We start from the raw sequence: 20,355 nt of genomic DNA on the forward strand, positions 1-20,355 counted from the left end.
GAGCTACAGGCTGCCTGCGGACGAGGAGCCCAGGAGAGTAAATAGATGAGATTTTTAGCAGTTTGGAAGGGGGGTGACTACGAAGAGAGTTTTGTTGCCATGGTGGTTCATAAGCATAAGCAAGACAAGAGTTCTAGTGAGGGTTTGTTTATTACCCCAGGGATAACTGGAAAAAGTAAATTTGTTTTCACATAAGCAAGTGCTTTTCCTGGTAAAAATACAAAAATCAAAGCTAAATACAAAAATCAAAGCTAAATACAAGTTGAGAAATGAGTTTAATAAGGGACGAAATGTTTCTGTGGGTGGCAAGAGCAATACCAACCAAATCCAGGAGCAGAGCTTGAGCTCGGGCTGGGCTTCCCGGGGCTGGGATCCCGAACCACACGAGCACTGGTCCCGCTAGCTGCCGGGGTGTGAGCCGGACACCCGCCGGCTTGGGGGGGACACAGTTGTGCATTTCCACACCTCGAGGGGCAGCATCGAGGTTGGTCGGTCCCTGTAGCCCACTGATGCGTTTCTTTTAGACCTCTGTCTTCTGGCTGGAGTCTGGGGAGGGGGCTCAGCCACGGGTGGGCCGGCGGATGGAGCCGGCGCTTTCCAGCTTTCTCACACCCTTAGGACTGAACGCCCAATTGCTCAAAGCGTTGGGGCAAGCTCGTTCAACGGCACTCCCAGCCCAAGGTCCCAGAGCTTTGTATCGGTAAAAGCATGCATCCTTTTCTTCAGCAGCATGGGGTGAGTCTCGCTGAGCTCAGCTCTGCTGAAGGTTTCTCTGGGGTCACGGACGGAAAAAACACATCTCACAGCCATGGGCTGAGGTTTCTGCCGGACGGCTGCAGGGCTGCGGTGCCTCTTGTGCTGGAAGGTGCTGTACGTTACCCCGAAACCCACGGTCCTTGCTAGAAGGCAGCTTCGCTCTGCTGACTCCAGCCCCGTGGTCCCAGCTGCAGCCGCGGGCAGCCCCTGCCTGGGCTGGCGCACGCTGCGCACTCACAACAGGACGTGCCCCTTGCTGAAAGGTGATGGCGTCAAACTCTTCTTGGTGATGCCAGATGATGTGGCGAGGAATAACAGCCAAAAATTTGGGGTTGGAAGGCTCAGAACTGATACTAGGATTTTTCGCCCTGTTTTTAGGCCAGGAGGGTGTTGCAGCTGTGGGATGAGCGCTGGGGAGGGATGTTCAGCCTTGGAGGTTTTCAAGACAGAGCCGCAGCCCGGCTGGTGTGCCTGGTGTCAGTCACACACTGAGGAAAGGGCAGGACTGGGGACCTCAGGGGCTCCTTCCCCGCCCCAAAAGGTCCATTATTTGATGTTAACGCCTGGAACAACCTGCAGGGATGGGTGCTGTGGCGTGCTTTGCTTGGAGCCTTGTCCCTCTCCGTTGGAGCTGAGGTGCCTAAGCCGGCACGTTACCGCCGGTCCTGCCTGCTTGTGGCAGGGGGTGCCCAGCGAGGGGTGGGGGCAGCTCCTGGGCACAGCCTGTGGCCGGAGGAAACTGTAGTTACGCTTTTGCCAGCCCTGTGTGCCCCATTCCCACCCATGTGTTAAGATAAAGCCCCTTTGCCCAGCCCCACTGTCCACGGTGGGGGGTGGAGGGGGGTGGGGTGGGGTGTGTAGTCTGTGTCTATGTTTTTCACCAGCACTAACCCAAGAAGGTGCTGGGCAGCACAGCGCTGGGCTGAAGGGAGCTGAACCCCATTTGGGACAGGTCATGGCACACCAAAGGTTGTCCTTACGACTCCAGCGGGGCTTCACCACCGGTTCCAGGAGCAAATGAATCTTCTCCCAGCTATAATCAACCCCTTGCGAGCCAGCAGTGTCCGAGCTCAGCCCAGGCTCGGGGATACCCTGAACCCCCACAGCCGCGCGCGGCCCCGTGGGAGGCTGCTTTCATTAACGCTCTTTTCCATGTGCACTTTACGTTGTCACGGTGGTTTACGATTGACCAGAAACTTTCAAGGGTACTGCATAAATAGCAGCAGGATGTTCAGCTGCGGCAGCGTGGCCGGGGCAGACGGCTGCTGAGCAGTGGGCCCCGCGGGGGACACGGTGGCAGCGCTGGGGCGGGGGGGCAGTGCCCCACAGCCAGGCCGTGAACGCCAGCCCAAGATGGCAGCAAAAAGGCTGCCAAGCACAAATCCCAAGGACTTTTCTCCAGGCCGGGGCGGGGAGTGTGCATCAGAGGGGCCTGACCTGGGGGGTGGTAGTGGTGGGGGTTGGGGGGCAGGGGGGGAGTGGGGGGGTGGGGGGGGGTCACACTGGCTGAGCCAAACGGGTTTTGCGTTGAAAAGTGAATTTTAGCCACATGCGCTTCGGGAGATGGTCCCACGCCAAGGTGGCAGCTGCTGGCACTCAGGTGTGTGGGGGCTGCTGCTGGCTGGGGATTGGGATGGGGGGGGTGTAGGGCTGGGGCTGCCCCCCAGACCCGTCCCAGGCGGGCACAGGCACAGCTGAACTTGGCAGTGCTGGGCACAGGGCAGCATTGTGCCGGGGGGCACCCGTGCCTGGCAGTGGGGCATCCCACCCACCACCACACACCATCCCGAAGGCAGCGCGTGGCCCTGGTGCTGCAGCAGCTCTGGGCAGCAGCCGCCGCTGCACCGAGGTGGCACCTTGGGGTCCCCCCATGGTTTGTCCTGGCTGGGGACAGCGCTTGTCCAGCCTCAACCGCCGCGTCCTGGAGTCTCTCACGTGCTCCCGCTCTCATGTGCCGCCCATCCCTCCCTCTTACCCACCCCCCAAATCGCCTGCGATGACCACAGTGCCCTGAGGGCTTCTCTTAGGCCTTCTGCCCCATAGCAGGTCCCCGAGGGGCACAGCTGAGCAACCTGTTGGCTGAGTGAAAAAAAAAAAAAAAGAAGAGAAACCCCACTCCGGTGCGCGCACGTCACAGGAAACAGCGGCAGCCCGCAGCCCCGGCTCTGGTGCCTCGCACCCCTCACCGGCAGCACTGCTGGCAGCAGCCCCGGCTCTGTCACCGGAAAACACCCAGCCCTAGAGCGGAGGGACGGGGTGGGGGTTGCCCGGCACGAGGGAAACCCACCGTGCCAGAGGGACCCCCGTAACGGGGCACAGGGCCCCACTCATGGGGTAGAGCCCAGCTGATGTCTGTCCTGACAGCTCCCGCACAATGGTGACAGCAGCAAGCGGCAGGTAAGTGGGGTTCGCCCCCCACGGAGGGCAACAGCAGGTCTGGGGGAGGTGGGGGGTGGGTGTGCTCAGCCCGGGGTGGGTCTGGGTCGCACACAGCTTTGGCTGCACCTCTCTGTGGCCGAGGAACCGAAAGAGGTGGAGGAGTGTCCCCAAAGCCCCTGAGCTCCCCATGGGGACCAGCGGCTTGGGGTGTTGGGTCAGGGTGCCCCACACACCCCGGGGGACGTGGCTGGGGCAGGATGGCAGCACTCAGGGGGTGAGCAGGGCCGGGTGCTGCCCGCCATGGGGATGTGGATGCCCCGTCCGGGGGAGGGCCCCCAGCTCACCCCCGCTGCGGCCACGAGTCCCCAGATGCCGTCGGGGTGCAGGGGGGAAGGTGGTTTCCTCGAAGGGCTCCCCGGGGAGCTGCCCACCGGGCTCAAGCCCCAGCCCAGAGCCCTGCCCGGGCCCTGCCTTTCTCAGGAGCTGCCGTGCTGGCATCGCCCCCCGCAATGCCCTGCCCTGCAACCCGCGAGCCTGCACCCCAACAGGGCTGTGTCACGGGGCTCGTGGCGCCGCAGGGAGCCAACCCCTCTGCCCAGGGCCCACGGTGCTGCTGGCACCGGGCCTGAGCCTCTCCTTCCCTCCCAGCTGGCAGCAGCCAAGGCCGGGGGCCAGGGGCACGTGCTGAACCCGAGGGATGGGGAGCCTGCCCAGCCGGGAGAAGCCGCTCAGCAGCCCACCACCGGTTGCCGACACCATGAATCCCCCGTTGCCCACGCAGGCAGGTAAGCGCCTGGCAGCCGCCAGCGTGGCCAGTGTCCCCCCGTGTGCACTGTCCTCCTGCCCCAGCTGAGGCTGGGTGGTGCTGGGGGAGCTCTGATCCCCCTCACCTTCCCTGCAGCACCCAGCGGCTTCCTGGCCCTCTGCGACTTCCCCTCCGGCGCGGGGGCGGCCGCCATCCTGAGGATGGGGGAGCAGCTCCGCGTCCTCTCCGAGTAAGTCCCCGCACCGAGCGGGCACTCCCGACCAGTGTGCAGCCCACGGGGCCATGATGGTGGCACCTGCCCTGGGGTCCGCTCCCTGCGCCCAGCAGCCTTGGCCCCTCGGAATGGCTCATCCCCCTTCCCCGCAGGGATGGGGAGTGGTGGCTGGTGGTATCCGAGGTGTCCGGCAAGGAGTGCCACGTCCCCAGCAGCTGCGTGGCCAAGGTCAGGCACAGGTAAATGCTGGGAAGGGTCTCTCCCAGGGTGAGCCCCAGAGGATGTGGCCCCACTGCCGAGAGCCTGGCCAACCCCAAGGCCAAACCCCGGCTACCGCGCCAGGACATCCTGCCCCGTTTCTCTCCCCGGGCTGTGGGGCTCGGGGAGGCGGCATGGCATGCCGTGGTGTCCCCAGGACAGGCGCTGCTGCACCCCGAGCTGTCCCCTCCATCCTGTCCGGGGCAGGACAGGCCCTGGGGCACCGGGTGTCCCTGTGCAGCCGGGAGACGCTCTGCCAGCAACTGCTGCCTGCGCAGGTGGCTGTACGAGGGTGTCAGCCGGCAGAAGGCAGAGGAGCTGCTGCTCCAGCCGGGCAACCGCAGCGGGTCCTTCCTGATACGGGAGAGCCAGACCAGGCGAGGTGAGAGCACTCGGGCCCCATCTCCTGTACCCCCTCCCAGCCATCCTCGCTGGGGTGCCGAAGGTGCGAGTGGGGTCCCAGTGGGGCTGATCTTCCAGCGCTCGCACCTGGTGGCAACGTCCTGCCCCGCGCAGTGGTTTCCTGGCACCCCTGCTCCCCGCTTCGTGCTGAGCCTCTGCCACAGGACCGCAAAAGAAAAACACAGCAGCAGGGCCTCCTGCAGCTTTTGGTTAAGCAGAGCAGCGAAAAGGCTCAGCCTCCGAAATGAAACGGGACCCCCACCATGACGAGGTGCTGAGGGGACCCCGCGAGATCTGCCGGGTGCCCCAATGCACGTGGCTGATGCACCGGCACGGCGCTGCGTGGCCCCACGGCTGCCTGGGCACCAAGGGGGCTGTGGGGCTGGGGATGGCCCATCCCTGCGCAGCACCCAAAAGTGGAGACTCAGGCACAGAGCCACAGTACTGGATGCTGAGGGCACATGGGACATGGCAGGCAACTTCCCGAGGTCATCCCATGTCCTGGCGCTCCGGCATCCCCCGGTTTGGAGGTGCTCATGGCACAGGGCCGGCCCAGGGATGCTCACAGCCACGCAGCCCCATGGGGAGGAGGGTGCTGCTGGCCTCCGCTCTGGGGCAATGAAATGCCCACCGTGGGAGAGTGCAGGACAGTGGGGCTGAGCGGGGTGGGTGCCCACAGCAGCCCGGCCACAAGTCCCTCACCCCGTGCCCCGGCAGGCTGCTACTCGCTGTCAGTGCGCCGCAGCGAGCGCGCCTCCTGGGACTCGGTGATGCACTACCGCATCCACCACCTGGAGAACGGCTGGCTCTACATCTCGCCCCGGCTCACCTTCCCCAGCCTGCACGATCTGGTGGACCACTACTCCGGTAACGCCCCGCCGGCCCCCCCAAAGCCTGTGGGGGTGGATGCCCTGTGCCCTGCAGGGAGGAAGGGGGGAAAGGTGGGGGTCAGTCCCCCCCCTGCCCCTGGGGTTGGGGTGCAGGAGGGGGGCACCCTGCTGACACTGCCGGGTCCCCGCCCAGAGTTCGGAGAGGGGCTGTGCTGCCTGCTCAGAGAGCCCTGCTCCACGGAAGGGGCGAGGGTGGCCCCGGTCCCCGCCATGCCCGCTGTCGTGAAGAAGCCGTCACTCAACTGGGACAAGATCGACAGGTAGGGAGGGCCGGGAAGGGGCTGGGGGCCCCTGCCACACACTCGGGGGTCTGGGGGCTGTCCGCTCACCACCCCGTCCACCCTGGTGCAGCTCCCTCCTGTTCTCGGAGGCCGCGTCCCCACCCGAGGAAGACTCTCCCATCAGCGCGGGCCTGCGGGAAGCCATCAGCTCCTACCTCCTCCTGACGGAGACGGCTGCCCCGGAGCAGGGCCCTGCAGGGAAGGGGGGGAAGAACAGCTGAGGGCAGGGCCCCACTCGGCCACAGCCCCCCGCCGCCCCCCAGCCCTCGGGACAGCGTTCGCCTGGTTGCAGCCACCATCGCCGGTGGATGCCGTGGGAGCTGGGGGGCCCTTGGCCTGGACACGGGACAGCAGAGACCAAGGCGGGGAGCAGCAGGCACCGATGGTGGAGGAAGGGTCCGCACGAGGGCTCATCCTCCCCAAAGCCGGGCACTTTGGGATGTGGCGTTTGAGCACCCTGAGCATCACCCACAGGAGGAGAAGGCAGAGGCCGTACTTAGAAGGAGCCTCGCCTGCCCCACGGGCTGCAACGGGGCCCCACCGCATCTGCGCTCCCACCGCCGCAGCGAAATAGGATGCGAATGCCCAACAAGCCGAAGCCCGGCCCCGGGTGGGGGAACAGCCCGACCCCATCAGACCCCTCAAGTTCACCCACAAAATTTTGGGGTGGGGTGCCCGCGCAGGACCGGGCCTGTGAGGAGCGGCTGCGGACGCTCATGCTCTCACCCACCCATAACTCGCCCCTCTGCTCGTTGGGACCGGCAGAGCAGCAGCCGGGAGGAAACAGCTACACGCCAAGTAGCTGATTTTTAAACCTTTTAACGCATGGATTGTACCGGGATTAAGGTCCGTAAAACACGATCCTGCCGGACACACGGCAATAGCCATTTATAGTATCTTAATTAAAGGGCATCTTGTGCACAGTTAAGGGTTTGTGAATAAATCGTGAAGTGGCAGCTGCAACCGCGGGGCAGGTTTCCACCCACCGCCACCAGCTTTCCCCACCCTGGGGGGAGGCGACAGCCAACTCCCTTAGGGCAAATTAATGAGCCCTAGAGATGTAAAAATGTTTAACATCACAACTGCTGTTCTAGAAGCAACGGGGGAAGAAATGGGTCCATGTCAGGACTAGATGACTCAAAAAGGCAGAATGCAAATACTCGTGTCCAACCCCACTCTCAGCTACACCTCGGGGCTAAAGGGGACCTTAAAAGCAGCAGAAATGCCTCAGAACAGCAACGTGCCGTTGCTTTCAACAGCCCTTTATCAGCAAAGCAGGGCCTGGGGAAAGTGGCCGAAGCTTCCTCTGCGGTGAGGACCTTGGAACGGGTGCAGAAGCAATTGCGCTGCTTGGTGACATCCCTTCCTTCCTTCCCTCTGCACCCAGAGGCTGGTGCAGCCGGACCCCCCCCTTATCTGCAGGTTTCCTGCCTCTGACATGTTCAATCTCCTCTTCATTTTCATGTCTGATGAGTTTGCTCTTGCAAACCCCCCCTTGCTTTCTCATTTCCTTCCCCACCGCAGCCCTGAGCTTCACACACCTGCGCAGCCCTCCGCCCCGTCGCCTTCTCAGCGCGGGACACAGGTCAGGGTTTATCCCGCACCCTGGAGCCGGGCGCAGAGCCCGCTGCCGTCACCCCTGCGGCCACCGAGGCGGGTCAGAGGGTTTTGCTTCCTTCATTTTTGCCATCAACCCATGCTGCGTGAACAAAGGGCGGCTCTCGGCCTCCCTCCTCCACCTCCCCCACGGCTCGAGGTTGGTGGATGTTTTGCACCACAGGGATGGTTCTACCTCAGACTGGAGGCAGACACAGACAAGAAAGTGCTTCTCTGATATTTGTATCCTGGTGACTGGTAAAATGGGAAATAGGGGGTTGGATTACTTATTCAAATACCTATTTGAATCCTTTCCCAATACCAGCAAGCCTCCGAGCCCTCCTTCCCAGCCCCATGGCAGCTCTCTTCCCAGCCCCACAAGCTCCTTTTGCTGGGCACACTTCACTCGTGCCAGGAAACACCTTCACCCGGCCCCGGAACAGGGGGGTGTTGGCACCCCGGGCAGCAAAGGCGGCCGCTGGGGGTAGCCCAGGGTGCCCAGCCAGGGTGCCACCAGCCCCACTCCCGGCCTCCCACCGTCGAACGCTGCAGCCCCAGGCCACAGCGCAGGCACCAAGCCAGATGCCAAACCAGGTTTTTAACAGCTGGAAGAGGCAGAGAGCAAATCCCGACATCTCCTGCCCAGGACGGGGACACCCAAGGCTGCGCAGGGGCGGAACAAGCCCCGAGGAGACCCACCAGCACCAGGGCAGCAGAGGAGCTACCAGCTGCCTCAGGCACCAAGGGTGGGCAGCCATGGAGACCCAGTGGGGATGGGTGCTGCCTCCTGTCCTCAGAGGTCCTCCGAGTGCCCAGAACGTTCACGGGAAGAGGAGCTGCTCTGATGCTCTCCACTCTGTGTTGCGGGCACGCTGAGCTTGCAGAGCTGTGGCCACGTTGGCCAGATCAGCCATACCGTGGACAGCACTGACCCCCTCTGACAGCTTTGTCACCAGCTTCCTCGGGAGTGACGAGTGCTTCGTGACATCCAGATGTGCAACCTTGCCATACAAGCCTATACTCTGCCCCCCACCCACCTGAAACCAAACTGTTTGAGCATCTCTTTCACAAGAGCAGCCGCCAAGAATTTGCTGGGATCAAAGGAACTTCCGGAGGTATTGGGAGGAGCTGCACAACAGCCAAAGTATCCCCAGTAGCTTTGGACCTCTGTTCAGAGGACACAGCCATTTCTGGAGCCTAGATTCAGTGTGAGCCCCAGCAAACCATTACTCCAATTGACACATGAGGGTACGGAAACACACCACTTACTTCATGAGCGGGTCCCTCCCTTGGTGTCCCTCCCAACAGTGTACGTGCTCACTCTACGTAACTGAAAACCACCGGTCTGAAAGCTGAGGAGGTGCACACAACTCCTCCTCCTGAGCCCAACGCACCCAACGTCCCTAAACAATGGCAAACAGGGCCCACACCATCCTTAAAAACTTGGTGCAGTGTTAACCAGCAAGAGTCTGTGGCATCCTTCAGCCTTTACTGACCCAACACCCTGAGGGCACCTGAGCACCATCAGCAGAAACACCCTGCAGGCAGAGCACCATGAATTCCAGCTTTTTTCTTGTTTCCTTCAGTTTTGCTGTCTGCATGTATGTTCTAATAGGGAAAAACGGTGGTATTTTCTGTTTTTAACTGCTTGCTTATTTGAACACGGACTTTTTTTGGTTAGCTGTGGCAGGTATTAACCAGACAAGAGCTGTAAGTAGTTCTTTCCCTTCACAAGAGAGCTGCTACGCAAATACTGAAGGATTAGTATGAAGATATGAAATACTCTTCTAAACAACTGTAATAGCTTGAGGCGCTCAACAACGCCATTGGAAAAACCAGACCAAGTATCAGTCACGAACACTTCTGCAGTCTGATGAAACGCCAGAGCTGCAGCAGCAGGGATGCTACTCTAGCATCAAAATGAGCACGAAGATGATCCATGGTCTGGACAACGATCCATGGTAGATCATGTAATTAGAAGAGATGGTATTTTGCTCAAATAAGAATATGGAAATGGTTGTGTCAGATTTCTCAGGCTGAGCAACTTCAAGGTGAATCTACCCACATGAAGGCTGGCAGATGACTTGGCAACTGCCTCCTGATGGGAGAGTGCCCCTACAAGAGTCTTCAGATCAAGCAAGTAAAGAAAAAAAAAAAAAAAAATCAAGAGGGTACCCATTCCCAGAAACGTGGCTAGCCATAGCACCCACTCCACTGAATTATTTCAAATTCAGATCACATCTTCAAAACCTGGTTTTGACATTTAAGTGATCAGCAAAGACCTACACGGTTTGACTGAACCATGAAAGATGCCTCCATCTGCCATCAGCAGCCGAAGTTTCTCCAGGCTTCGCAAGCCAGGTTCTAGCAGAGTGATGCACCCTCTAGCCTTAAAATCCAGGAGTTTTACAGGAATTTTGTTTTGAGAACAAAATTAGGAAGGCCAATTTGTTAGGGCAAGGGAATAAACTTGTCTTCCTCCTACTGAGGAAATTGAGAGGAGACGAGAGGGAACCAGCAACGCATCTGAAGGCACATCGATGCCTGCCCCTGCCCTCAGGCACAGCCTGTGCCAGGTACACTTTCCTCTCCAGCAATTCCTGGTTTTCCCCCCTCCCGAGCCTATGCATTTTCTCTGTATGGATTGTTCAAACACATCAAAACCTCCCTCCTTTGCATTCCTGCTAAAGCAGCACTCCCTCACACAGCAAACATGCAGCTTCTACACCAAGCTTGCTGCTGCTGCTGCCCAGAACCGTGACAGCAGCTTTCAGGAGAACGTCACAGGCGCAGCACCCACGGGTTGTCCCCTTCCAGCCCAACCCAACCAAATCCACCTGAAACTCAACTGCTAGCCCGCTGCCACATGGGCGAAACACATTTCCACCTGAAAACTGTACAGAAACCGCATCTTCTTCTCTCTGCAGTTTGCGCTGTACGGCTGACGGCGCCTGTCCCGATTCACCTGGTCTTAGGAACAGCTCAGGGAAGCTACACCTTCAGGCCTCCGCACTCTTGGAATGAGCATCCTGGCTTCAGGCTTCTCTCCTGCGGGGAAGCCTCATACACACGCTGCCAGATGCCACAGTGCTGCGCTGTTCTGGTTAGAGCAGCTTCCTACCGCAACGCTCGTCTTTTCTGACCTGAATCTTCAGAGGGATGAGCCAGCCGCCCCCCTCTCATCGCCATCGCCAAGTGCTCAGCAGCAGCCCTGGTAGGCTACTCGTCCAGACAGGAACAAAAATTACGGTCAGATTACATACACTAGGTCCTAATATAGTACATATATTAGGATTTGAGAATAGAATGTACAAGCTCCTCACTAAAACAATATCCAACATAAACCAATACATAACAGTTTACCTATTAAGAATATTTACACGAGACAGATCTGGAAAACAATCATTTCCATACTTTAGGAACAGTTAAGATCTATATTCCCATCAAACTACAGTACCTGCATTTCAATGCTATGTGAAGAAAAAAAGCCCAAAATTATTTTATTGAATAATCATTAATTGAAACAAAGACTTTACTAAGACTTAACCAACAAAAACCTATTTATTTACTCCAAACACCAAGATACAGAAGTTTTCAAGTTTGCAAATATTGCTCCAAAGCAAAATTCTATATACAGCGCCCTTGGTTCTAATAGTGCATAAACAAAGACAAATATACTTATGTATCCACAGTGCAATGTTTGCTCATTTCATCAAGGCTCCACGTTGCATTCACTTACCAGTGATTTAAAGAAATAAAAAAGTGACCTGCCAGACCGAACAGTTGGTCCAGACTAAGAAATAACAATGTGGAAACTTGCAAAAACAGGGACAAAAATGAATCCAGGCAGAGCACAATAAAGAATCTTTCCTGAACGAGAGAAATGCTACTCTATTTTAAATAAATATTTTTCAGTCTTTATCTGCAAGGGCTTCCCTAGCTCTACTAAAGGAAAGCAAGTCTCCAGCAGTTGCCATTTGATTCACCCATCAGAACCGCCTTTTCTTCCAAATCTTAAGTACTGCCCTGAGCAAAAATAAACTGCCAAAGTAAAAACGTACAATGAACACAGAAGAAGCAACTGCTTGGGAAGGAGTGAAGTGTCTGCTCAGGGATTTAACCGCTTTCGCACCCTCAAACTGTAAGCGCAGCTGACTTGTAACAACGCAGCTATGTTCTTCTCAAGAGACGCCTGGTCGGAGTGCTTGCTTTGCAGACTTCAACCAGGGAACACCTTTCTGGTCGATCTCACCTGAAAAAAACCCAAAAACCTTCACAGTCATCTAGGGTGCTCCTTCTCATGCTGTGCTGGTTGTCTGGTTACTGCCGGCTGTTCTAGAGCTACACAGTATACGTGAATTCAGGTGTCATTACCAGGAATGAGACACGGTATAAGCATTGGTCTCATCTTCAGAGAGCGAAGTGATTCTTAAATATCATGTAAGCTTTATTCCAACCGTGTTACAGAAAAATAAGTTTATTTTTCTGCTGTACATCTGTTGTATTCACTATATACCAACTAGTACTATAAAACTGTGAGACAAATTATTCCCTGAAATGAGTCTTGGCACAAAAGCCTCGGTTACTAGCTAGAGTCGCCCAATTATTTTGTTTTCTGAAGGAAATAAAATAGTCACTGTGTCAATACCATTAACTCCTACAACAATATTGGATATTTCAAGTTTACATTATTCTTTGCAGTATACAAACATTACAGATTCATATCCAAAATTAGTAATTTGTACAGTTATGGGCCTTTCAATTACAACTGTGCTTAAATGTCACCCTTTGGTGGTACCATCACAGACAATAAAATCAAGGTAACAGATCCAGCTTTTTAAGGACACCCTCTCACTGCAAGAACAGCTTACCATTTTCCACAGTGAACTTAGCAACGTCTGGGAAGGAAAACTAAAGTCACAGCCATTATTTACGGAGCTATGATCTGCAGCTGAAAGACTTTTAACGTCTCAAATACTTACGATACACCAACGTTTCAAAAGGTACTGTATAACGTGACTTGAACATAAGCAGCATTTTCACCTTGCTCTCACAAAGTAATACAAACCGGGAAATTAAAACTTAAGGTATAAAAAGGGACTTTGTGAACATACACCGTTTAAGATAATAACCCACTCACTGTCTGCGAGGACAGTACCTCATGCATAGATCTTGAGGCTTTATTTACACAAATATAAAATAAACTGATTCCCAAAACCACACATTCATAGTAAGTCTTTACAATGAACACGTTCAGAGTATTGAAAAAAGTCTACATTTCAAAATATAACCGGAATGGCAATTATTAACAAATGGGTAGAAAACTACATAACGTCCATCACAGACCTTGTTGAAGTCTGGAACTCCAAGCGCATCTCCAGTCTTTTCACGGCGGTATTTCATACTGCCGCAACAAGGGTGACCCACTAGCACTGCATCAGGAGGCACAGTATGGCCATAGTTAAGAGCTCAAGAATGCACATAAACACAACGTTAATGGGTTTCCCCAGTACCAAGTGATGTGATAGTGACAGGATAAATATGGAAAACAATCATTTATTCTGAAAGTAAGTGCAATCCACCTGTGACCTTCTGCTACATTATTTAACGTAATAGAAGTGGGGTTTAGGCCACTGTTACTCGCAAACCTCCACGTAACACTTTATAGTTAAGAGCTGGACATTCATACTTACTAAGTCTGAAAACTGTTATAACATTTCCTAATGATTAAATACTGTGTGATATTATGCATAAACCAGAAGGAATAAAACATGACACAAGTCACTTAAACAATGCAAAGTTATTTACAACCTCTGTCAACTAAACATTTTTGGCTCTTAGAACTCTGTTCTTCAGTGGCACAATTTTTAGTCAATTTAATTATGAAAAAGTCTACCGTTTCAATGAGCAACTTGTAAGGAGTGAAAATTTAAGTATAATTTATCAACCAACATCCAAACTCTGAAGACAACAGCACGACCTCTTCCATATCATTATAATTGCCTAATAAACCCAAAATTATGATGAGATAAAATAAACTTTTTGCTGTTCTTTGAACAGCACTTCTTCACAAATCCCTGAAGTCAATCTGCATCACATGCAACCAGCATGCTAATTTCATTTAAATATACAGAGCTGTTCACATCAGATGCTCCAACTTCACACTCCATAACAGTCTCCAACATTTTCTAGTCTCATGTTGAGCAGCAAAGTGCAATCTGTTGCACTTTGCCTAGGTCCGTTATAAGCTGCTTTATACAGTGTTTGAGTTGTGGGAGTCGAGCTAGTGGTTCTGGTGGTTCCAGCTCTCCCGTATAATCCAGCCAACTCTCCAAAACTGGAAAAAAAAAACACAAACCCACAACAAAATCAAAACTGTCACTATTCCAGTTCTCAGCAAATAGATCACCTTAAGTCAAAAACCAGGAATTCTTTAAATCTTTTGTGAATCTTGAGAGCGCACTGGGCCATATTTTTAACATGTGGTATTTGAGAAATCAGAAAACCAGGCTCCTCACACCAATCTTTGCAAATAGCTTTTGATACACGACAAAACAATTCACATTTGGGGGTGGGGGGTGGTGGTGTGGAGGAAAAAGGCAGATGTTCCTAGGAGAAAGCAGGAAGGAAAACTCAGGACTAGATATTGTGAAATCTGGTGCTAAACTTCCTCTGATCTATATCAATTCTGGAGCAAGGACACTGCAGTACAAGTTTACACCATCAGAATACCTTTAAGATCAGCATTAGATGCAAATGAAGATCCTAAAAGGACTATGCCAATGAAAGAAGTTTGTCGTCAATACAGAATACAATTGGCCAAGACAGAAAGAACTGGGTAACAGAGAACGGGGATGAAATCCAAAAGCGCCAACAGCAGACTACTGCACAAAGAAAATGAATTCCTGCCCTAAAGCTTCTCAGCAGGAAACAAGAACCAGAAATACTACTGACTAAAAGACAACTTGGGCAACAAGGTAACAGGACCACGAGAAAAGGTCGTCAGATTGAACTACGATGAGGTCAGGGGACGGGACAGTATCACGGAAGGAGACCGAAACCTTGAAGACAGAATACGTCTGCCAAGAGAAGCAGCAGCGGCCATTGCCACTAACTAGATAAGCAGGCTAGTGTAACCTAAGGGCAGTACCTGCTGAAGAACTGGTGGCTATTACCCAACTACTGACACACCCAGCCTTGAAATAAAGAAATTCCTGATCAGAGAAGCAATGCTCTCAGCAGCCCTCCAGCTCAGCAGCAGATACAAGAAGCCTGACTTTTGTGAACCAGAGCTTCTTCATTTACAAAACAGGGATTATGATTACAGGCCTGATTGATCTTCATAACCCAAAATACTTGTTCAACTTTTCAGTACCTTACTGAACTACAAAGAGAGGACTCTTTCTTTGGCAAAGGTTAGATTCCCAATACCCTTGCAAGAAAAACTGCTGCTGTTGTAACCGCTATACAACCAATGGTCAGACTTAAAGATGTTAAGAAAAAGAACTATCCTGGATTGTTTAATAAAGGGTTTAGAAGTTTTCCATTACTAGGAAAACAAATTTCAAGAGACATTTAAGTAAAGAATTTGGAAGAGATGGGAAAAGATAAAAGCCTTGTGCACCAAAGAGGCCGCCTAGAACGGGCTAACACAGCCAGCAAGCCCCTGAAGAACAGAGAAGTTCAGATGCACAGAAGAGCTATGGAAAATGACACAAACCTGAAAGCAAAAAGACATGGAAGATACTCCACTACATCATCTGATGCAAGTATTTAGAGGTGATCTAACTAGAACATCTTCTATAAAATTCTGCTTGGTTTTAATTTGATCTTTGTTTTAAAATCCACCCCCCCCCCCAACATCAGCAGCATGTCTATTTTCTATTAGTAAATGCAGTGAATCTGACAAAGCAACACTCGTCTCTTTATAGGTCTGCAGAAATAAAATTCAAGTTCAGTTAAATACAGTTCATTTTTGAAATAGAAAAATGTTACCTACCATCTAGCTCCTTCTCAATGAAATCCATTCTGTGTATGACTTCATCTTGCAGAGATTCCACGTGAGCTAAAAGATTAAGCTGCCACTGCAGCTGCGAGTTCACAACTCCTTCTTTGTCTTTTTCCAGCAATTTAATTTCAATAGCTTCCTCTGGAGAGACTTTCTTAGAGACAGACTCTCTTACCTAGCAGAAATACACACATTAATATTTGTTACTGTGAAATAGAACTGGTCAGCCAGACTGTCTGGGTCCTTGCAGTTACCGAAGCCAATTGCTCAACTCATCTCAGGCTAGTGGAGGATAGAGACACAGGTAAGAGATCACACACAAATATCAAGACAGTCTGGGCAAGAGGATCTAAATATAGACATACTTTTACAGGTATTTTGCTAAGACCTATTCTTTGCACTTCACAAGCATCTGATTTTCAAAAGATAACACATAAACGCGTAGCTAGCTCCCTGCCAACTTCCAGCTGGAAGATACTGAACGTACTAGGGAACGCTAAAACCATTTTTAACACGACAGTAATCAACTAAAGAGCAAATGATTTTGCGGTAAGAAGGGATTTTTCCTAAAGGAATCTAATTTCAATTCTAATAAAACTTTCATCGAAGCATCTAGAAAAACACATTACCACCACTTACAAAACTTGACTACACTGTCAGCAGTGCTGATTCTACTCCCCTACATTTTTCATCATTCTGCTGAAATAGGACAGGATTTAGGAAAAAAGCTCCTAAAAGACGGAAGAACCAAAATATATGCCTTTCTGGAAAACATAAAGCAATCTCGGTTGATTTGATAGAAAAGTTATAAAGAACATAAATTACAGCTTACGTATGCATGAAGAAAAGCTAAAAAAATCTTTCTATCTGAAAAAGGGAAGTTGGTATTTCCCAGAGGCTCTCTAACACTTGTCAGACCATATTTCGTATGACTTGGCACTAACTAATCGAAGCAAAATTTTTGCATTGGAGTGTAGAAAGAAAGGCCTCTGATAGACCTGAAAATGAGAACCAAGAGCTGAGGAGATAAAACTGGAATGCTCCAGCAGGAGGAAGACACAGGACTATTCCGTGGTGAGCATTCTCAAAAATCAGTTCAGGCTGCTACTTTTTTGTCCACCATGAAATGCTGCCTGAAGAACCTGGAATTAATTTAGTTAATGTAACTATTAAAAGAAACATGGGAACAAGATGGAAATAACTAGAAGCTGGAATACCAGTATATTTGGTAGTATCATACATGCTTACCCTCTTCTCTCTCTATCCCATTGCTAGTGTTTATTTTTACATTTAACACACAAAAAAGTGAGACGCAATGAACTGCCAGTGGACCATAATGCATGTTCCACAGACTGTCCAGATGACTTAAGATCCAGAAGTCCTCTTCAACCTAGATTTTTTTTTTTAATTACTATTTGAAATGGAGGAGTTGATCATGTCTATCATTTTAATTCGTAATGGTAACTTACATTTAACAGTATAGGAACTAAACACAAATAAACAAAGTAAATACTATTAAAAAGGGTTGAGCTTTGCCAGGCAAACACATCCACTATATATATATAGAGGGTTATTTTAACACAAATACCTTAGAGTAATTGTGTTTGGATTCATTTTCCATCTTGCATATTTCTCGGTCCAGATTCCAGCCGAATCTCTCTGACAGGGCATCATCCCCGTTTTCCCGTATTCGATTTACTCCATCATCCATGGCTGAACCTCTTGTTTCCACAACTAATCTCTGCTCTATCGCAGGGTAGTAGGCCCGAGGCTTCTGGTAACAGTGTTCACTCGTAATGTAAGATTCCTCCACAGAAGGAATGGTTGAGGGTTTCTCAACTGTCCCATTCCAAGTTCTATAACTTGCCGTCTCCTCTTTGCAACAGTTTTCTTCGATGTGAATGATGTGTTTTGTATGAATTTTTTCATCCACCGTAATGTGCTTCCATGGATGGCACCAAAGCTTTAGGTCAGGATGTTCTTTATTCCTGTTCAAACATAAAAAAAGTAAAACACCCAAATTTAAACGTCAAAGTGACTGATCAAACTATCCTATTACGTAAAGAAATTAAGTAATAATATTTGAACTACTACATGCTTTAGTCACTGTAATCAGTAAAAAATACCCAAATATTCTGAAATAATATAATTTCACTGATCTCCGTTGTGTATCTTCCTACAACGTTCTGTTAGGTTCACTATTTTCATTTCTATGACATGGTATATTAGCCAAGTGTTGGCTTTAAGAAAAAAAATCAAAGAATAAGTTTCAAACAGATACATACAACTTTTCACTAATGTTGGCCTTGATGGAACATTTTGCTTCAGTATTTGCAATTTATTAACAGCATAAACTCATTTTCACTGGGATATTTTTAGTAAGGTAAGTCAAGTACACTGAAGCTAGTCCAAGATTTCAACAATTTTAAACACCAGTAAAACAAAAAGACCCCCTCAAACCACTCAGTATCAACCTTTAGCCTGTAGTTCCCCAAAATAAACTTCAAAATTCAATCCAATGATCTTTTACAACCCTCTAACAACAATAACAGTTGGGGACTTGGGGTGTTGGTGGTGTAGAATTTCTGTATTATTTCCTTTAAAACTTTAACTTTCCTTTAAATCCCAAGATGCTGAGCAGACTCTACTGCCTGGTACCCCAACATGCCATAGTCCCCCCACCTGCTTCTTATAAAAATTCTTATTTTAACTGTTTTCAAATTGACTAATAAGTTATTTATTCCAGCAGCAGGGACAACTATAGGTATCAGATTCTTACATGGATATAACAGAGAAACGAAAAATTTAGAGTGAGCGTTGTAACTGATACTGTTCTTCCACATCTCTGTCAGGCCTTAAAACAGCAGTAAAAAGGAGAGCAAAGCAGAATCACTCTGCTTATCTTCAAAGGGTAGGCAGCTTATCTGCCACAGCCTGTAAGAATGCAGCCCAAGCAAATCCTGACCTTAAAGCACCTGCATTCAGCGGCACGGAAAGGAGGGGGTTGCTCCAAAACCCCACTCTCTGCTTCCTTGCAAACAAAGGCAGATGGACTTACTCCATTAGGCTGATTCAGCTTTTCCAGCCGTTAGCCAAACCACTCAACAAGACGTGACCATTTTACTTCCAGAGTAACTGCTTTCTAAGCCGTTCTACAGTAGCTAAGGTTTTTTTCAGTGTCTATCAGTGGAAACTACAGTTAGTACAACTGCCAAGGACTTGCTCAGACCGCTTTATACAAGTACCTCTACCTCCAGGGACTGCATGTCTATGATACCCTTGGTGAGCAATCCTGAAGGCACGCCTAGAAAAGTGAAAGCCAAGTGTTCATTTACCAAAGCTTTCCACTCCAGCTCCACTGATACTCTACACCAAAAGGCACTATTTTGCTCAGCAAAGAGCAAGGGATAACTTTACAGAAGACAGAAAATCGAAAGATGATGCACCAGCTATGTAAGGATGAAAATTCAAAGGCTTAATGCTTGAGCGACCTTTTAACTATTGCCTTCTGAAGGCTGGCTCTCCCTCCCATTGCATTGAAGCTGTCAATGTCCTTTGCCACCTCTTTGAAATACTGAGCAACACTCTCCTATTAATTTGAGGCAGCTGTGAAATCATCTCCTCTCCCCTAGATGATAGATCTGCATCAACAACATAATCATCCTTCTAATTCAGCAATTTTTAAAATCCTTTCCGACGTATGTAATGATAAAGAAAACAGGGGCTATAGCTTTTAACATGATGGTCCTAACAGGACCACACCTCATCTTCAGTTAAACCAGGTCACTACACCAACTTCAGGATGGGAGAGAAAAGGAACAAAGTCTGTAACAAGCATCACGTACTTGCCCAGTGCTCCATACCTTAGTGCTATGCAAATCTCAGTTTACTCTACAACTGGAAAGTCACAATCTAAAGTCTTGCTATTTAAGAAAAGGCCTAAGGAGTGGTCTTACAATATTTATGTTCCACCCTCTCCAAAGAGGAAAGAGATTACTTACAGATCTCACTAGAGGATACCATAATGGAAAAGCAAACCCTTATGTTAAAATTGCTACTCTTCCGCTTTAAGCATTATTCCACCATTTAAGCATTCCACGTACTGCCAGTGGCCCTACTGCATCACCACAGATTAAATTTAAGGGAAAAAGTTTTAAAGAACGCTGGAAACACTAAAAGCTTTGCTTTCCAAATAGCTGCTGCTGTGCAATTTATCAACTAATAAATCATAAATATGGAATTCAATTAATTTAAAACTGCTGGATTTGAGTTAGAAAAAGATTTTTTTCAGTCATCAGAACCCAAGGATGACTTTAAACAGGAAAAGATGCAGAAAAATTTCTACAGCGATTACAGGACGTTATCTTTTCATATATATCTATAATAATCTTTGCATAGAAATGAATTGCTACAGGTTGCTGAAGGTGCAACTGCTCTCCCACTACAACAGAGCAACACATTGTGCCGAACAAGAAGATTTGACTTCTGCTGGAAAAACTATGATTTAGAATTACTGGAATGGAGAAGGCAAGTGTTATAAAGAATGCTGCCACAGGTTATATGACTATCCTCTTCTTGTTACTTAAATCTATTTAGGTGCTTTAGGAGAAGCTGTTGTTATTCGTTTTCTCCCTCTTTCCTTCATACTTTCCCAACCCTTCTACACACATAGTCAATTTACACTCCTCAACACACTTAAATAGTTCTTAAGCAGCAAAGTCCTTTTCCAAGATCACATTAGCAATTCAAACTATGTTGTTATATATCCACAAAGAAGCACAAAAACAAGTCTGAATTTCTGGTTA

At 50.1% G+C, this 20,355-nt stretch overlaps 2 protein-coding genes across 3 annotated transcripts in view; one reads left to right on the plus strand and one right to left on the minus strand.

Moving 5' to 3' along the window:
• The first annotated feature begins 3,832 nt into the window (after positions 1 to 3,832).
• Positions 3,833 to 6,167, plus strand: SLA2 (Src like adaptor 2). Its single transcript, XM_059827357.1, has 7 exons — positions 3,833 to 3,920; positions 4,037 to 4,130; positions 4,268 to 4,354; positions 4,652 to 4,755; positions 5,493 to 5,642; positions 5,799 to 5,925; positions 6,017 to 6,167. Exons 1-7 carry the CDS (start codon positions 3,833 to 3,835, stop codon positions 6,165 to 6,167), a joined length of 801 nt encoding a protein of 266 aa, XP_059683340.1.
• A 5,664-nt stretch (positions 6,168 to 11,831) lies between these two features.
• The window catches only part of PHF20 (PHD finger protein 20), a 63,827-nt gene continuing 55,303 nt past the window's right edge, over positions 11,832 to 20,355 (minus strand). For both annotated transcript variants that reach the window (XM_059827146.1, XM_059827145.1), the window contains 3 exons: positions 17,139 to 17,538; positions 15,542 to 15,725; positions 11,832 to 13,879 (listed from right to left, as the gene is read on the minus strand). In XM_059827146.1, coding sequence (XP_059683129.1) covers positions 13,737 to 13,879; positions 15,542 to 15,725; positions 17,139 to 17,538 — 727 coding nt within the window. In that variant the 3' untranslated portion in view covers positions 11,832 to 13,736. The remainder of the gene's footprint in view (positions 13,880 to 15,541; positions 15,726 to 17,138; positions 17,539 to 20,355) is intronic.

This window comes from Gavia stellata, chromosome 20, assembly GCF_030936135.1.
Source record: "Gavia stellata isolate bGavSte3 chromosome 20, bGavSte3.hap2, whole genome shotgun sequence".
Classification (NCBI taxonomy): domain Eukaryota; kingdom Metazoa; phylum Chordata; class Aves; order Gaviiformes; family Gaviidae; genus Gavia; species Gavia stellata.

What these genes read in the sequence shown, in the direction of transcription:
- SLA2 (XM_059827357.1), top strand. Translation starts at nt 3,833, where the DNA reads ATGGGGAGCCTGCCCAGCCGGGAGAAGCCGCTCAGCAGCCCACCACCG. An exon ending in CCCGTTGCCCACGCAGGCAG is followed by an intron (nt 3,921 to 4,036) that starts GTAAGCGCCTGG and finishes CCTTCCCTGCAG; the next exon opens with CACCCAGCGGCTTCCTGGCC. An exon ending in TCTGGTGGACCACTACTCCG is followed by an intron (nt 5,643 to 5,798) that starts GTAACGCCCCGC and finishes GTCCCCGCCCAG; the next exon opens with AGTTCGGAGAGGGGCTGTGC.